Below are 19,181 nucleotides of genomic sequence, written 5' to 3' on the forward strand. Positions count from 1 at the left end.
ATTGCGGCTGTCTTTTTTTTTGAATTACGGGCAAAGAACAACCCCTGAAGTAAATGCAGATTTTGTTCGAGCTAGCCTTTGACCCATCAGTCTGTCTGTATCGGGCAGATAAGCATCACATTAGCGTGATTTCAAGCCGATTAGCCCAGAGGGGTACACGGCATAAGTTGCCCACTCATCAACGAACCATAAATCTGCTACCTCATTCTCAGTTCTCATTCTCATTCCCTGTTCACAGTTTTCACTTCTTCTTCCCAGTTAAGTTTTGCATAACTCGGCAAGGAATACAATGAATTTTCTGGCTGAGCAATGATTCCATTCTTTTTTTTTTTATGAAAGTAAGCATATTATGCCGGTTTCCTGTACACAAAAAAGGGTAGCGTTTACTCATTTATATATAGAGTCTAGAAACATTTTTGAAGGCATATTTCCAAAGTTTATTGAGAGTTTTGACGATGGATGGATGATTAATCGATTTAAGCAGAAATGCAAACAACTCCTTGACTAAAGTTTATAGTTCTGTACACAGCACAACTTACAGGATATTGTTTATTCTATATATATGTATGTATTGTATAAAATAATTCGAATTATTAATTATTTATTTGGTCTGACTGGATTTTCCCCAATTCATGCAACAAATTTTGGAACATTTTGCATTTGATTACCCCCAGAAATCTTATAAATATTTCATATTATCTAATTTAGATATGTATATAATTTTCCATTCTATTTTAAATTTATTTTACTTACATTTTTTTCCTTTTTGTATTTTTTATGTCAACGTACTTTATTTGACATTAAATAAATAAATAAATTAATTGATTATTTTTAACGTAAAAAAGTTATCAAAAAATCTAGCGTTGTAATCTTTTAAATATTTCAGCAATTAATCGATAGCTTATCGAATGGGGAAAAAAGGCAAACTTAACAATAATTAATTATACATTCCCAGGCCTTCTTCCATAGTTTAACGGGGTATATGTATCCTAATTTATATATATATATATATATTATATAATTATATATATATTTCTTATACATAAATTCAAATCTATATCTTAGCCAAGGATTCTAAGTGCAAGTTGAGGCGAAAAAAAGAGAAAAAAAGGGAAAATGGGAAAAGCTCTGTCAGAGCCAACAAAAAAAAAAATTGGGAAGAAAAGCAGAAAAAAGAAGAGAAAAATACGGAAAACGTGAAAATGGAAAGAAAAGCTTATTGTTCAGAGCTTGAATGCCAAGCGTAGCACAAAAGCGTTTCAAAAGAAAATTTAAGCATGGCACAAAAAAAAAAAAAACAAAAACCTGAAAGAGAATTCTGAGCAGCAGAATGGAATAGAATGCACATAGAGGCCACACACACAGCACACACACAATGGAGCTGAAAAAAGAAGCAGAAATAATAGAAGGTTGTGTGGCTGGCACAAAGCCAGGCAAATGCAAAATGAATGTAATGAATAGAAAACAGCAAAATAAAATATTTAATAAAAAGAACAGAAGAAAAGGCATTCATAACACACACACATACACGCACACATACATGCACACATCCATGCACACACACAAGCACACATACATACATCATTTCCTCAAAGGACTCCATATTCGCCATATTCCTGTTTTTATACTATAGTGTACATTGCTTTATTTGGTTATTTTTTACATTTGCTAAGCTTTGATCTTTCTGTGACCCGAATGAAATACTTTAAATCCGGACTCAAATTGATAAAACTTCGATATATATCGAAACGACAATCGATACAATTAGACAGCAGCAAAATTGTATATTATTTCAATAAAAATTCGTAAAAATATATAGTAGATTAATCAGAGTTGATCAGCATAAGCATAGATTTATGAATGAATTAATGTATACTTTAAGTATAATAATAATAAATATTAAACGAATATAATTAAAAATAGAAAATATATATATAAAATTACTTTTGATATATAATAATTTATAGAACTTCTTTAGATATTTAATATATATGGAATAACTATGATTAATCATTTTATTTTACACATTAAATTGATAGAGAAATATTTGGCATTGTGAATGCTTTAATATTGAATTAAAATTTAAATTACATAAACTATTTTTTTCTTCTGTTTAATTATAGTATATATATATTTTTTTTAAAGAAACCTGTGTTAAAACTTCTATATACAAATATCGGAATTCTTAAAGTGTCTATATATTTCGCATTCGTGCTCATGAATTGAAAAGAAATTCCGAACAATAATTAATTTAATTCAACACCAATCCTATTTGAAAAAAAGAACAAAATAACATAAACTATTATTTTTGCTGTTAAGTTTTAGTACATTTTTATATTATGTTAAGATATATTTTAAGAAATAAATTCTAAAAATACAGAATACAGATTCTTAAAATAAGAAAAACGTTTCTTTTTCTTGTTAGAAATGATTTCTATTATTGAAATAAATACTTTCGAATAAGAAAAAATAAAACGGAAACAGAAAAAAGTAAAATTATTAGAAAGGGCTACAAAATATTGTCATTGTCAGCAAAAATATATTCAATTGTTTGTTTGCCATTGTTAAGAATAAAAAAGTGATACGTGACTGGGTTCAATTCGGGTCTGCACTCAAAACTGAGCTAAAATTAAGTATATACAAACAGAGCTCAATTTAATTTACATATTATGCTGAATAAAAGAGGTTGACAATTGAAAGCCTCGAGGCATAAATAATAAATGTGCGCATTGGACCTTTTTAGCCCTCGGTCTCCGAGCTATTCAAATTTGTTAAGGCTCGTTTTGCAAGTTGTTGATTTGAATGCCATTTAAATGTAATCACAATGTTGATTGAATTGAATATTATATATATACTTTACCTGGCTGATCAGTCGACTTCGAATCAGTTGCAGATGTCGAATCATTTCAGAGACAGTTTGATCCTTTTCGAAGGTTCGCTGGGATTGTGCATCTCCTCCGCCCTCGGTTGGCATTAGGTTCTCTCTGTAATTAAGAAAAAATCAATCAGTAAATAATAAATATATATATATATATATATATATATATATATATATATATATATACATTCATTGATTTTATGTCAGAGAGAAAAGAAAGGAGACATCTCTAACATTTCTAAAAACATTTTTAATAATTTTTCAAAGTTAATTCTTCAGAATAAAATGCCAATAATAAAAAAAGAGCTAAATGAATCTTAATTCTATCAAATCTCATTAATAAATAATAATAATTTATTATTTAATTTATGCTTTAAGTATATTTAAGTATTATAATAATATATACTTATTGTAACAAAAAATATATAATAAGATATATACATATATATGATAAAAAAAAAACTAAATAACTTTAACTATTATTTTTACTGTTTATGTTCATAAATAAATACATTACAGGAAACTATCTAAATATACCGACAGTTAATAGCTATAAATGTCGATAATTATATCATTGTCTATCGAAAGCTCTTAAATTAATTTGTTATTATTATACGAAAATATTATAAATAATTACCACAAAATGAGATATTGTTAATAATCATTAAGCATTAAGAGCTAGTGTCTATATATACCATACCAAATATATACTTGTCTATCGATGACGCCAATTATCGCAGTTCTCCATTGTTCAAATATAATTAATTTATTTTATTAATCATACGAATATAAAACAATCAAATAGCACAAAAAAAATTGTTAATTATACGTTACTGAGTTTCTACTTAATCAGTCTCCACTTAATCAGTCTCTCTTTAATCATGCTACTTGTGCTAGTTAAGCACTCTGATTAACTAGAGCCTTCTTCTTTTTTGTCTTTTGTTGATTTGTGTTAGGCAATAGGTGTATCAAAGTTTCGGCGATTACGGCGAATACACTTGGCTTCCTGTTTGGAAAATCGCCGAATTTAATTTCATTAAAAATGAACATCGACCTAAAACTACCAAATAATTTTGTGGCGAAACTTGGCTGGCGCTGAATACGTTGCACACTGGTTAAAAACATTTATATTTATTTAATATTAATTTAAAATTAAACAAAATTATAATTAGAAAATTTTCAAGCAAGCTGAAACATATAAACATATTTTTCTTTTATTCTAAATGCTTCGTAGCCTTTGCCCTATTTCAAAAATGAATCTTATTTTCTAATCTAAATAAGAATAATGAAAAAATTCTCAAGCAAGTCTATGGTTTCACACTTTTGGCTTTTTCACGTATTGTTTGAAATTGAATATTTTTAAATAAATCTTATTAATTTAAAATTCAAATATTACATTTGATTAATAATTTAAATAAATATTAGTTGCATTATTTTGATTTGTTGTAAATAAATAAACAAATTCCAGTCAATTTTATATGTTAAATTTTTCAATTAAATTGAACCACTATACGCAATTGGCACGTCCGCCTTGCCTCTGACCGTCTATCCATCCCTTCGTCGGACTGCTCAAATTTCAGTTTATGCTTTTAGACTGTTGCTGAATAATTCAATGCTACAAACGGAAATTGCGACTATAGTTTGAGAGCAACAAATTACGACCACAAAACTCCAACACGAACCCAATCTCATTGGAGACGTCATCCACGCCCCCAAGCAACAACACCCATTCCTCGCCAACTCCCCTCGTAAATATTGAACTTTGAAAATTGGCAGGAACTCAATCCGACCTTCTCCTCAATTGGCCATGTTCAATTTGTCAGGAGTCCTTCTGCATATTTTCATCAGGCTAAATTGTTGGTTTTTTAAGAAAAACATTATTCTGATTGATCCTGCCAGTAGTATATGCTCGTCTCACAGATTAAGCCATACATCGTTAACAGTTACTTGGATTCTAGATTCTAGTTCCTAGAGCTAAAACATTCTAGAGCAATTAAAACACGATCCTTATGAAACGTGTTCCGTTATTAGGCTAAAACCAAGCGATTAAGTTGAACTCTAGATAACATGTAGATAGTATAATCTTGTACCGGCGACAGATCTTTCAAATGCCTGCCCTATCAACTCTTGATGGTATTTAGTAGTACCTAGGACTACCAGGGTTGTAACTTGTAACGGGGAATCAGGGTTCGATTCCGGAGAGGTAGCCTGAATAACGGCTAACACATCTAAGGAAGGCACCCACTCCCAACTCAGCGAGGTAGTGACGAAAATATCAATGCAGGACTCATATCCAAGGATCTGCAATTGGATTGAGTGCTTTTTAAACCCCTTAACCCTATTGGAGGGCAAGTCTGGTGTCAGCAGGCTCGGTAATTCCAGCTCAAATAGCGTATATTTAACTTCATACGCGTAGTACAACTTACAAACCTTTTATGTATGTAGGCGTATTACCGATGGAGTTCTTATACGAGTATATAATTAAATACTTGTATTAATTTTATAAATACAACCTTTTGCAAGTGCGAGTCTTCTACTCCGGTTATCATCCGTAATGACGGAGGACCTTTTGCCACTACCAGCAAAAGGGTATTCTTCAAGGATTGGGTTATTCGTAAGTTTCTCACCTTATCTGCTTTCCCAAATCGCTCTCGGGCGCAATTAAACTTGGCAACTGTAAAAACTGTTCGCCGTCCAGCAAATGCTTATTGGCAACGGAGTCTCGACAAGGTAGCTGCTGGAAAACACTGTACTCCATGGCGATAACATCTGGTTCTGTGACAACAGTGCTCAGCCTTGTGGATTGAGTTTCAATCTGTTCCTCCTTTATCACCGTACTGCTATATTGGCTGTTGAGTGAGTGAAGTGAGGCCCCGACCTCCTCGACCTCGTCGACATCTGAGTTCATCACGGGATATACAGCTGCATCCACTGTATCCACTAAGTTTTGACTATGTGTCGCCATTTTCGAAATGCCATTCACCGGACGGGTCTTAGAAGACTTTTTAAAACGCTTTGTATTCGCAACTAAAAGCTGAAAAAATCAAGGTTAATATATGTACTGAACATGTATTTTAAATATTACGTTTATTATAGTTTTACAGTTAGATTGCATTTTCGTTCAAATATAATAAGCGAAAAGCATAATTATTATTTTCCTACTTTAGGTTGAATTTTTCAAAGTCGATAAGACCGATATTAGTTTATCCTTAAGAAAATAAGATTGTTACTAATTCGATGACAGTTTCGATGACACCCTTAAAGATTGAGACCAGAAACTGGGAACATGTACTGGAATGCTACGTCCACTAGGAATCTAGGAAATCGATAAAACCGATAATTGCAATGCAATAGGTTAGGTTAGGTTGTATCGTCTGTCAGCCCGATGGGCTGACACACATAGTCCGTATTTGGCCCATTGTGCTACCGTATGGGATCTGGGGATCTGTCCTACAATCGTGCTTTGAGCCTCTCTAGGCAATCGAGTGCTTCTTTTATAGCCAGTACTTCAGCTTGAAATACACTGCAATGTGTCGGAAGGCTGAAGGATAGCTGTATATTGAGCTGCTCAGAGTAAACCCCTCCGCTTAGGCGGTTGTCTAGCTTTCAGCCATCTGTAAAGAAGGTAAATGCTGCCGGTGGACCATGGGGTGGGGTGCCCTGAACCCATGCAATAAGTCCGCATATCTCTCACAATTTTAAAGATAGAGTCATCAAACTTGGAAGCTAACTTGCTGATAACCTCTTTCAAAGATTCCCATAAGCCACGCCTACACCCACCGCCACAATAACTTCGGCGCATATATTGCACAATTTGTAAGCTTGAGTCACCAAATTTTGAAAGTTACTGTTTACCAGTAACTCCCATAAGAGATCGATAAATCCCCAACCCGATACATATTACTCAGACAATATGAAGGTTAAACTTCTTTTTAAATAAATTCAATCAAATTGCCTACTTTTGTACATATGATAAATAATAAATAAATAAATATATATATATATATATATATATATATACTTACAGCATTATCGACATCGGATTCATTGAAACTGGCTAATTTGGGACTAATGCTGCTCGTGTCGATATCCAGATCGGTGTGTTCTCCATCGCTGGCCGAGGAGACCATGGACAGGCCCAGTCCCAGTCCGAGGCCTAGTCCCAGATCCATTCGCATAAGACTCTCCTCTCCCTCCCCGTCGCCCTCTGCCTCCCCTTCGCCTTCTGCCTCTGCCTCCCCCTCTCCCTCGCTGTCAACTGTTGTGAGTTGTGAATTACAAATAAAATCGCAATCGTTGCTATTTCTCACAACATCGCTATCATTATAATTATTGATATTGTTATTGTTGAGAAAGTGTTGCTGCATTTTGGCAGCGGAGATTTCATTCAGATTGCATTGGAATTGTCGTCCCGACGTGGCAACCTCTACTAATCCTTCCAAGCTGTTCGAGTCGCCATCAATTTTGTTGGGCGGCGATTTTCGTTTTGCCGACATGCTGAAAAATAAAACAAAAAATATTACAAATTAATTTTCATGTGGAAATTGTAAATAAAAAAAAATATTTATTACGAACTATATTTTTAGTCTATTTAGTCTAATACGATTTTTATTATTCTGTTAATGGCCGTTTTTATATTGTGCCAGTAAAAAAAAATACGCCAAAAAACGTAATTATCGAAAATTAGATGATTGCTTGAAATGCTTTATATTAAATATATCTAAATTTAAAAAAATAAATAAGGAAATTGAAAAAAGAGAAAGAAAAATTTAGTTGATTTAAATTAATTTAAATATTAAGTATGTTAAAATTGTAATTGATTGCTTTAAAATTGAATAAAAAGATATATTAAATAATATAATAAGATATTTAAATGTATATTTATGTGGCCACAAAATAAACAAAATAATAAATTAAAATCCATTTTGGTTTCTTTCTATATAAAAGCAAAAACAAAAAACAATTAAAAAAATTTCGATTTCTTGCTGCGAAGACCAGAAGTAGATATTTGCCTCCTTCCTTTCTTTTGCCGAGTGCATAATCTGATATTTATATATATTTGCTATTTTTAGCTAAGTCTTCTGGATCAACTTCCGTTCGCTTGAGTTTTACAGCCCTTGGCAAAAACTCGTTTTTTCCTGGCCTATTTTAGCTGACTTCCACTTCGACTTCGACTTTGACTTTTTTCTCTTCTTTTTTCTATTAAATAAAATGACAAATTATTAACAGCGAAACTGCAGGCATCATGAGCCCTCGCATTTATGCACACACTCCATACACACCACACACATTTGAGCACACCGCACCCCCTCAAAAAAAGAAAGAGGCAAAGGCGATTTAATTTTCAGCTAGCTACGATTTGTGCCAACCCTATATTTTACAATTCAATTTTACAAATCAATCGTTTGTTTCTAAAAATATATAATATATATAATACATGACCAAATCCGAGAGTTTGTTGCAGTATAAATTGTTATTTTTGTCCAACAATTAATGCTACATAAATCAAATGATATCATTAATTATTAATTTCTAAGAGATTACAATTATAAATACTAAAATACTATATATAATAGAATATAAATATGTATTAAAAATTGAAATGGAAATAATTTGACCTTCGAAAATGTCGTTCAAGTAAAATATATAAAGAATGTAATATATAAATATGTAATACATAATATTATTCAAAATGTCTAAAAATGGTTGAATGCTTTGAAAGACAGGAGAAACCATCTGCGAACCCGTAAAGTATATAAAATGTTTATCAGAATCAGCATATTATTATTAATATATTTTTATAGATAAATATCTCCATTACGTATATATATATATATATATATATGTAATAAAGACAGAGTCTTTAAATTATTAAATAAATTATATTTATATTTCTACAATTTTGAATATAAGTTATTAATTCTCGATAATGCTGTATTCCGTCTTTGGTCAATTAAATATCTATAAATAATGCCACGGAATGTGACCCTGAATAAGACATAAAACTATTCCAAGCATAATAATAAATACTTGAATAATTTGACGCAATTAAATACGCCCAAATTTGTTGCTTCATATTTTGATTTTTAATTTAAAATGCATAAGCATTAAATATTAAATATTATATTTGATTTAATTGAGTCAATTAAAAAAAGCCATCAATATTTCTTGCACTTTTTGATATTCATAAATATTGTATTTGATTTTTAAATTACTTTTAAAGCATAAACACCAACCAATTTTTTTTTTTTTTTTTTTGTATTTTTAATTTTAATTTAAAGTGCATAAATATTTTATTTTATATGTAATAAAATAAACAACAAACAATTTTTGTTGAATTTTAAATTTTAATTTAAAGCATATAAATATTGTATTTAATCTATTTTAATAATTAACAATGTGATGGAACTTTTAATATTAATTTAAAATGCATAGCTATGAAATTATATTCTTAATAGATTTAATAGACGAGTTTAAATAAATTTATAAAAAGGATAACTTATTTTTTTGAATAGATATAGAATATAGTTGTCCGATAGATATATATAGTGGAGTTAAAATATCTGTATATACATAGAAAATGCATGCCAAAGTCAGAGCCATTGTCAAATACCAAATGTGATCGGCTGGAAGAGCTTCCTATCTATCCCCGAGGGGGGATTTGTGGTAGAGTGGAGTGTAGAGTGTGATGCAGGGGAAGGGGGTTGTTGTCTGTGTGGCAGGATGCGTCAGCGAGAGGGGGTCTTCCCCGTTTCGTACCGCATTTTGTTAGTTGCCAGCGACAATTTGCGCTGCAAAAACAACAAATGATTGTTTTTCCGATTTGCTTTGAACTGAACATTTTATTTATAATGATGACTTCCGTTACTCGGCAGCAGAGCATACACATACACACACTCATCAATTCAAATATTGACTTGTACATTTACAAATAGCTTCCGCAAAGTTTACTTCAATGTATTCTTGGTTTGGTTTTTACACGAATACACATAAGAATTCGAATGCATGACTACGAATGCATGAATACATATCCCATAAAATATTATCCCAAGTATTCAGGAAATAAGTAGCGGAAAGTGTCAGCACATATATATTACATATATCATAAGTCTGCTGGATCTCTACCTATGAACCCTCGACAACAATCATCAGAATAATAAAAATTTAAGAATTTATTTTAAGTAAAATGCATTCACAGCTTACAAGTAACTCTTTATTTCCAAATAATATAATATAATTTAAGGAGATTATTAAAAATTTGCGATCTTTCTTTATTTAAATGCAACCTGATTTTTTCTAAAAAAAAAAAAAATAGACAATTTACTAACCACTTATTATTTTATAAATTTATTATTATTTAGCATTGTTATCGTTTCAAAAAGCATTATTATTTAATTAAACAAAAAAAAACCCAACAACAGCTTAATTCTAGCAGTTTTGAATTATTTCCATTTGAAGTTTAAAGTTTGTTTTTCTATTCAATATATTTGCTATCTTTTTTTACAACATTTTTTAAATACAAACATAGTATATTTTAAATATAAACATAGTATATTTATTTACAATTTAATTTTGTACCCAATAGCAAACATTTCAAATAGAAAGTAAATGTAGAACATGCTTTTTTAATATTAAAATAAATGACTATTTTTTATATTCTCCTATTCCCTTAATCAACGATAACATTTAATCAAAGATAAATAATTTAGAACAACTGTTTAAAATGTTAAGAATTGTATTTTTTCGTATATTCAGAAATAACCAACAAAAACCAGCACATTTTTATAGTTTTTTTTTATTATTTCGATTCTTACAAAAGGAAAAATTTAAAAAAGATTAGATAAGCGCCTTTCTAATATTGTTATTATTATTAGTTTTCATGATTCCTTTCTGAATTTTAGAAAGTATTTTTATATCTAGTTTTTCGAAATTTATTTCTTTGTATAGGAAGTATTAAAAAATATGTACATATGTATATATTTACTTTTAAAAAGACAAAATATAAATAAATAATAATAATGCATTTATTAAATAAATAAATATTGAGTAAAATTGTACATTTTTACCTAATGGAACTTGCAACAAAGAATAGGTTTTGGACATGGTCTCTTGACTTGGTAATTTGCAAAGTAGTCATCGGGGGACTCAAATAGAGTAATAGATTACCCATATACCCTGCTCCCAACTCCCCCTCCCTGGATTAGAATCATTTCCATTGCTTGCGGCGGAGTTGCTTAGCTAACCAAATTCATTTTTAATGCCAGCACGTGCCACAAAGAGATGAAGGCTCGGCTGTTGCCGGCGGCATCTCATAAACAAAGCAACAACTCTTCGATGGAATTGGATACAGGATTTGAGCAGCAGCAGGACCTTTGTCCTGCGACGAAGTGGCGAGCGAACATTTCAATTGAAAATTCATTATTGCGCCGGGCATTCGTTATTTTTGTTATACATGTCTATTTTGTATGTGTTGTGTATGTTTGTTGTGTGTGTTTGTTTGCCAATGTTGTTTTGCGTAGAATAATATTTATTTTATTTACCTTGGCCATCTAATCTTGCGTTTGTATTTGCGCAACGACTTACAACGTGTATTTGCTACTTATTTGTTTGTATTTTTTACTAACGTTACTTTTTTATTTAAGGGGCGCGTTCAGTCTTTTTTAACCGCACTCACTTCTTGATATTTTACGTGGTCATACAACACACACACACACTCCCAACCCCAACACGTGCTCTTGTGGCATTGGCCTTTTAGGACTATGAGGAACAATTGCAGCCACTTCGATTTCGACATCTGATAATGATAAATGGCCCAAGAGCAAACGGCAAATTTTGAGAATCATCTAGGAATTAATATATATACAAGATATATACATTATATATATATATAAATTATATGTATATACGAATAACAAAAGCGCATTATAATTAGTTAGTCCGGTTTGAAACCACTTTAAAATCAAGAGACTGCCACAAAAATAAATAACAATATATATATATATATATATATATATTATTATTATTTTTTTTTTTAAGAATACATATTTATATATGTATATATATATGTGTGTTTGCATATATTTCTGTATTGTCGAATGTGTTTTAGTGTTTTTAGCGTTAATGGGGCAAATGGGCATCTTTCTTTGAGTTGCAATCCATTAGAACTGTGTGTGTATGTGTTGTGTGGCAAAGTGTAATGCAAAAATGAACAAACATCAACAGGCATAAATAATGGACAAGTGCGGACAAATGGAGGCAGGGACAGATGGACAGATGAACGAGATGGACTTGGAGTGACCCCCCAGCTGGACGATGTCATCGGAGCGTGGCTGAGTCGACCTTTTGTTAGCGCCCTTTTGACCAAACAAGTGCAACCGCCAACAAAGAGACAAAGCACAGCAACAACAACAGAGACAACAATACAAAAGACTCCTTTGAACTGCGATTTGCAAGTACCAGAAAATAAAATATAAAAAATATATATATAGACCCACAATAATACAAGGCTAAAAGTGTCAGCAGTATGAGAGATCATTCCTATGAATATTTATACATAGATATATATATACATATATATATATATATATATATATATGCAAATTAATAAAGTATAAACAAAATAAAAATGTACAGATTTGGCAAAGAGTTTCAGAAAGTTTATAATAATATAAATAAATATATATATATATATATCAAATTTTTCTAAAATTCATTGATATAGAATATATAATAATATATATATATATATATATAATACATATATAATATAGAATGTAAAATATAGAAAATAGAATGTAGAATATATATTTTTTTTTCCTATCTCTTCTTTCTAATTTATTACTATTAATTATTATTATTTGGTATATATTTTATATACTTAAATCAATTCAAGTATGTGTATTTCTAAAATTCAGTTTTCTTAAATTCAAGTGGAATTTTTCGAAAACAAAATTTTTAAATATGTTCAAGTTTCTAGGTTATTTCACGGAATTCTTAAGCTACCTCTTAACTGGTTAAATTGAGCCTCGAGCTGAGCTTTTAGTTCGGGTTCGACGAGTTATGGCTTTAGACAGACAAGATTCATAGGAGAGTAAGAAAATGGCTTGGTCATTGTGTATCCTTAAGCGGATTAGGCTTAACCAAAAGACTTTTGCACGCTTTCCTCTTCTGCGCTCGTTGACTGAAACAAAAATCAATATTCAACTCAAAGTGTCAGGAAGAGGAAGCGGAAGAGGAAGAGGAGTAAGAACAGGAACACGGACTAACTGAGAGATGACAATGCGCAAAAAGCAGCTTTCGTTAACAATAAGTCGACGTCATAAAAATGCCCATTTGCCACATAAAATAATATCAACACAAAATACACAATGGACACAATGGGGCGCGACAAGTGTAATAATCACACCAGCAAATGTGTGTTTTGCCTGGACATTTAGATTGGGCAGGTACATGTATAAATGTGTAGATGAAAGCCATATAATATTTAAGGACTACTCTTGATTCCAGCTGGGAAAATGTAAATATGGAGAGAGATATAGAGAAAGAGGAATAAATACATAGATAGATAGGTATAGAGATATAAAACAGATAAATAAATCGATAGATAGAGATACAGAGTTATATAGACAGATAGATATAAAAAGAGATAATTATTGATAACAGATAAGTAAAAATATAGATAGGTAGATACATGGATGGATAAATGGAGAGATGCATGGAGAGATTGCATGAATATGTCGAGGTGTATGAGTAGATAAATAGATAGATATACAGATAGATACATATTTATAGATAGATAGTTGGCTTGATAGACAGACAGATACATAGATAGATTATTAATTTAAATAACCCCGCATTTATTAATCTTTTATTTATTTAGATAGATATATAAATTATCAATTTAAATTTCCCCTTATTTATTTAGTTCTTATTTCATTATTTTATTTTCAAATTTTAATTATTTTGAATAATTTTTATTCTTGAAATTCATTTGTATTCACACTCAGCAAAAAGAAACCAGACATCAAAATATTTTTGATCTAATTAGGTTGTTCTGGGTTTTGCGCAATTCATGCAACAAATTGTATACCATTTTGCACTTAAATACTCACAGAAATCATATAAATATTTCATGTTTTTGAATTCATTTAAAATTTAATTTAATTCAATTTGTTACTTCTTATATTTTTGGTGTCGACTGACTTTAGTTGATTAGTTGATTAAATAAATAAATAAAAAAAGGTAGAAATTATGATGTAAATAAGTATCTTAAACATAAACAAATGTTTTTTGTCCATTAAAAAAATACATATAAGCCGGAACATTATTGTTTATTTTTAATTAACAAACGTAATTTAAAATGTTTGAAACCTTTCAAATTTGTTTACATTTTTTTATTTAGTCAATTTTTATTTAGTCAAGTTTTATATTATTTGTCAAGCAGATAAAATTCGTTATTTTTTATAGACGTACTTTCTTGAGTTTTTATTTATATAGTTTTTGGTATTTGACTATGGGAAGTTAAGGGACTCCAATTCGTAAAGAGCTTTCCGCCTCGGGGGCAGTGAGTTGTCTCTTTCTCTTCTGCTCTTTTTATGGGTCTTGAATTACTGCTTGAAATGTGACCACTTTGACCGACCAGTCAATGAATATTAAATGCGTCTCGAATTCGCCAAATATGCTGAATGAATGCCGACATCGTCAAACCCCCCTTAACTAAATCAAACCCAACCCCAACTCCAAAACCCAATCTAAAAATTATGTTCCCACTGCGTCGCTTCACTTTTCCTCTTCTTCCTCTTCTGCATAAGTGATTTGAGCTGGGCACACTGGGCATCTGAGTCGTATCAGGTTTTACAGCCATTATCTGTGTAGATGACCATGAATAAATACATTGATATTGATTGTCCAGCTGTGCCCCTTGCTAAGCTCAGTATCGAGACCCCATTCTGATGCAGTTGACACATTCCAAATACCACATTCCACATCTACATTCCACATCCGCGTCCCTCAAACTAACTGAAAACCCTCAAACTAACTAGAAAATATTTTTTTTAATAATTTCTTTCTTTCTGAATTTTTTCAATGTTGTTATATATAAACATTAACAACATAAAATAAAATATATATATATATATAATAAGAAATTAGAAAAACGTAATATGTATATATATATTCTCAAAATTACAGCGGCATTTTTCTAATTTCTTCTAATAATATTTTATGTATTCAGACTCAGCAAAAACGAAAGCTCAAGATTCGCAAATTGATAAAGCCACATATCTCCCACAATTTTAAGGCTAAATTTGGTTAGTGGGTTGCTGGCGATGTCCTTCAAAGATCGGAATATGCCACGCCCACCTCCGCCACCCCTGGCCACATCTCTTCCGCAGTTTTTGAATTAGAGCCATCAAATTTGGTATTTATATTACTAGTAGCCGTCTTTAAAAACAAATTTGTATGGCCACGCCCATACCTGCGCCCATAATCGCCACATCCGATATTTCGACAAATCCGCATATCTCAAAATTTTGAAGATAGAGTGACCAAACTTTGAAAGTAACTTGCTGGTAACCTGCTGCATGGAACGCAATATCAATTTTCAGAGCATGCCCGCACTTCGCCCCTAGAAATCTGAAATGCGCATATCTTCCACAATTTGTAAGCTAGTCATCAAAGTTTTAAAGTATTTTACTGTGAACTCGCCTAAGAGATCGATAACAATTGGATGGTGACGCCCACTCTGCCCCCCTAAACCGATACGCCTGTTAGTGTAAGTCAATAAGACCATATTTCACACACGATTTGAAATAGATTATAACTATCGCAATTTGAAAGGCAAACTTGGATAGTATTTCTTGGCTACACGCACCCTGTTCTTTGCCACCTATTATCAGCATTTATTACGGATGGTATCAAAGTATTTCGCTATCGGTTGCACCCGACTGCAACGTTCTTTCTTGTTTATAAATTAAATTTCTTAAAATTAAACAAGTGCTTTTTTATAAATGTTTTCTATTAAAAAATATTTGTTTCTTAAATTTAAACAGTCGTTTTTCTGATTTATTTTTAGAATATTTTTTAATTATTAATATTTGTGAAAAAGCATAATTATTCATTTGTGTATTTAATTTTAGTTTATTTTAGATAGTGTACTCTATCGGACATTCTATCGTTAGGAGATCATTAAAGTGATCTGATTGGAGTTGATATTTATAATTATTTGTCCTTTTCTGTGTAGACATTCTATATTAATTTAAAAAAAAAGCAACGAAACAACAAGATATAAAATGCCAAATTAAAAAAAAAAAAAAATACTTTCTAGACATTAAATAATAATAATAATAAAATATGCTTTCTTGACTCTTAAGGATTCTGTGTACACAAGTAAATAAATACAACATATGGGTTTTTTCTCAGAGTGTGTTATGCGCTAATTATTGTTATTGTTTGATTTTGTTGACATATATTTGAGGAGTGCAGTTGATTGTTAAGAAGTTGCCTCAGTTGTTTTAGTTACCTCCATTTGAGGCAACACAATTATGCCCATGTTATATTTGCATCGTAAAAGCATAAGCTTTTGAGCTGAGGCAAGTTGCAACTGAGTTGTTGTCTGCATTGTGTTCGAAAATAAACTCTTTAAGGAGGAAGCGGCAAAGAAAGGCAAAAGACAAAAGATCTGACAAAACATCTTTGACAATGAGATAATGACACAACACATCTGAACCACATCTGGCCACCACATGCAGCCAGCAGCAGCCAGCAGCAGCAATCACGAACGTTGCAACAACAAGACAAAGTTCCTGTCCCCATTCCTATTATATTATAAATATACACCTACTATAAAATAGCCATAAGACACTCATATAATTGAAAATAAAAAATTATAAATATATATAAAATAACAATAACAACAGTAATAAATTAAAGAGAGCCCACTTGTAACCAGTGGAGTAAGCAATTAAAAATATATTTAATTATATAAATACAAATATAAATAATTAATATTTAATAGTAAAATTGTACTTTTTAATTTTATATATAATTCTAATATAGACTCGTTACATTTTATTTGTAATTAAATTGAATTTATTTTCTATTATTAGTTGGCATTAAAAATTTACAACTTGAACCCATTAAAAATGGGTAGAAAGGGAATAATGGTTTTGTGCAAATGTATGAAAGTATATATATTCTTGATCAAGATCAACAGCCGAATCGATATAGTTATGTCCGTCTGTCTGTCCGTCTATCTGTATGAACACACAGATCTAAGGGACTTTAAGAGCGCGAGGCTTCAAATTTGGAATATAGGTTCTCGTATCAAGTTTACTTTATTTTATCGATAACTGCCTCCGTTTCTCGAATATTGGTACATTTAAATTTTCGATAGCAATAAATGCTAACATTTTAAAAGGAGAATTTTCAAGTTAATACAGAATATACGCATATATATTATGGATCAACTATCCAAGTTTCATAAAGATCGGATAAGAAACACCCAAGTTAAAGTCGAAAATATATTCTCATATTGATGTTTTAGCCGCAAGCATTTTCTGTATGCATAAATATGCGAGCGCATTTGTGAGAAAGAGATGGCATGATAATCAACGCGAGCATCAATATGTTTGTGTGTGTATTCTGCAGAGCCCCGTTACCAACGATATGCTAGGATATGTTCAGGCTTGTGAATCAAAACATGCGCTGCATTTGTTTTTTTCATTCCTCAGTGCCTGAGCATGCTATAAGAAATGAGTGCACTCACAGACCTGCTTACATTTGGGTGCAAAACTTATTATAGGGAAATTTGCCAATAGTCTTAGAATATATTTAATAGCTGAGTTAAGGGTAAATTGTAGTCGAGCTCACTCGACTACAGCACTCTTACTTATTTAACTCATGATTGTTGAAATAAAAACATAAACATAAATTAGCATAAGCCAAATAAACAAATTAAATAAAATAAATATACAAAAAACATAAACATAAATTAGCATAAGCCAAATAAACAAATTAAATAAAATAAATATACAAAGGATTTAATCAACTGTGTGTTTTACAATGTTAAATGGTATATATATGTATATATTTAGAAGAGCATATATATATTTAGAATAAGCAATTAAAAATATATTTATTATATAGATCTTTAAATTACATTTTATTTTTAATTGCTTAAAAAAAAAAAAAAAAAAATATATATATATATATATATATATATATATATATACATATATGTTGTGTAATTTCAATTGGAATAAATGTTTCTATTAATTATTTTTAAATAAGTAAATATATGTATATATATACATATATATTTTTTTTACATAATGAGCATAAGCATAAGGAAAATATTCATATAAAAATTTTTTTAAAAAATTAGTTAATAAAAATTATGAATCTAAGAAAACAATTGTCTTCACATTTAACAAATTGATTGAGAAATAAATTGTAAAATGGAAAATGGTTTTTTATGAATTTCTTATTAGAATAAAGTAAAAATATTGATTTGGCAAATGCCTATAAATAAATAATAATAAAAAAATAAATATAAAATAAAATTAATTTTATAGCTTTGCTTTTTACTGCTATACACAATTTACACACATTTAACACAGACACACACCCACTGTTGACTCAATTTTGCTGTCTGAGCGATTTGGACAGATAAGAAAAACAAAACTGCCATGAGAATGGGGCATGGGGAAAGGAAAAATTGAGCCTGACTTGGGTGTTGATCATAATTTCGTATCTTTGTCTCTATCTCTGTCTACGTATCTATCTCTATATCTATATCTATCTCAGTTCATCTGTTATATTGCAGTTGCAGACAGGTACATTTGGTAGGTAGCTGGATTGCATGCATCAAAGGGGCATCCATACACTCAACAAAAAAATAAATACAAAAAATGTAATTTTTTTTTCGTAAAATAAGAGATTTAATTTCTTAATTTCCGCTTGGATTATTCTAGAATTTAAATAAAATATATATTTAATTTCTTACATTATATTGTTTATCAAAAAATAGTATTTTTTACATAGCTTATAAAATTCATAAAACTATTTAATGAATCATTTGAGAGCGCTAATTTCATATCTATTTGTCTAAATTTCACAATGGATTTTTTCTAAGCAGATTTTGTAATTTCTACTTTTTAGAAATGTAATTCTTACTATTTTATAAATAAGACTTAATAAAAATAAGATATAATAATCTAAAAAATAATTATTTTTTTATTTATTTATTTATTATATTTATAAAAATATATTTATTTTTTATTTTATTTTTATGAGTATATAAATA

General features: G+C 30.2%; 1 protein-coding gene across 1 annotated transcript in view; it reads right to left on the bottom strand.

Moving 5' to 3' along the window:
• The window catches only part of LOC6570317 (transcription factor SOX-6), a 63,348-nt gene that overhangs the window by 34,061 nt on the left and 10,106 nt on the right, over positions 1-19,181 (bottom strand). The window contains exons 2-4 of the mRNA XM_001996515.2: positions 6,904-7,375; positions 5,506-5,912; positions 2,861-2,984 (exon numbers count right to left, since the gene is read on the bottom strand). Coding sequence (XP_001996551.2) covers positions 2,861-2,984; positions 5,506-5,912; positions 6,904-7,374 — 1,002 coding nt within the window. The 5' untranslated portion in view covers position 7,375. The remainder of the gene's footprint in view (positions 1-2,860; positions 2,985-5,505; positions 5,913-6,903; positions 7,376-19,181) is intronic.

This window comes from Drosophila grimshawi, unplaced genomic scaffold, assembly GCF_018153295.1.
Source record: "Drosophila grimshawi isolate 15287-2541.00 unplaced genomic scaffold, ASM1815329v1 contig_80, whole genome shotgun sequence".
Classification (NCBI taxonomy): domain Eukaryota; kingdom Metazoa; phylum Arthropoda; class Insecta; order Diptera; family Drosophilidae; genus Drosophila; species Drosophila grimshawi.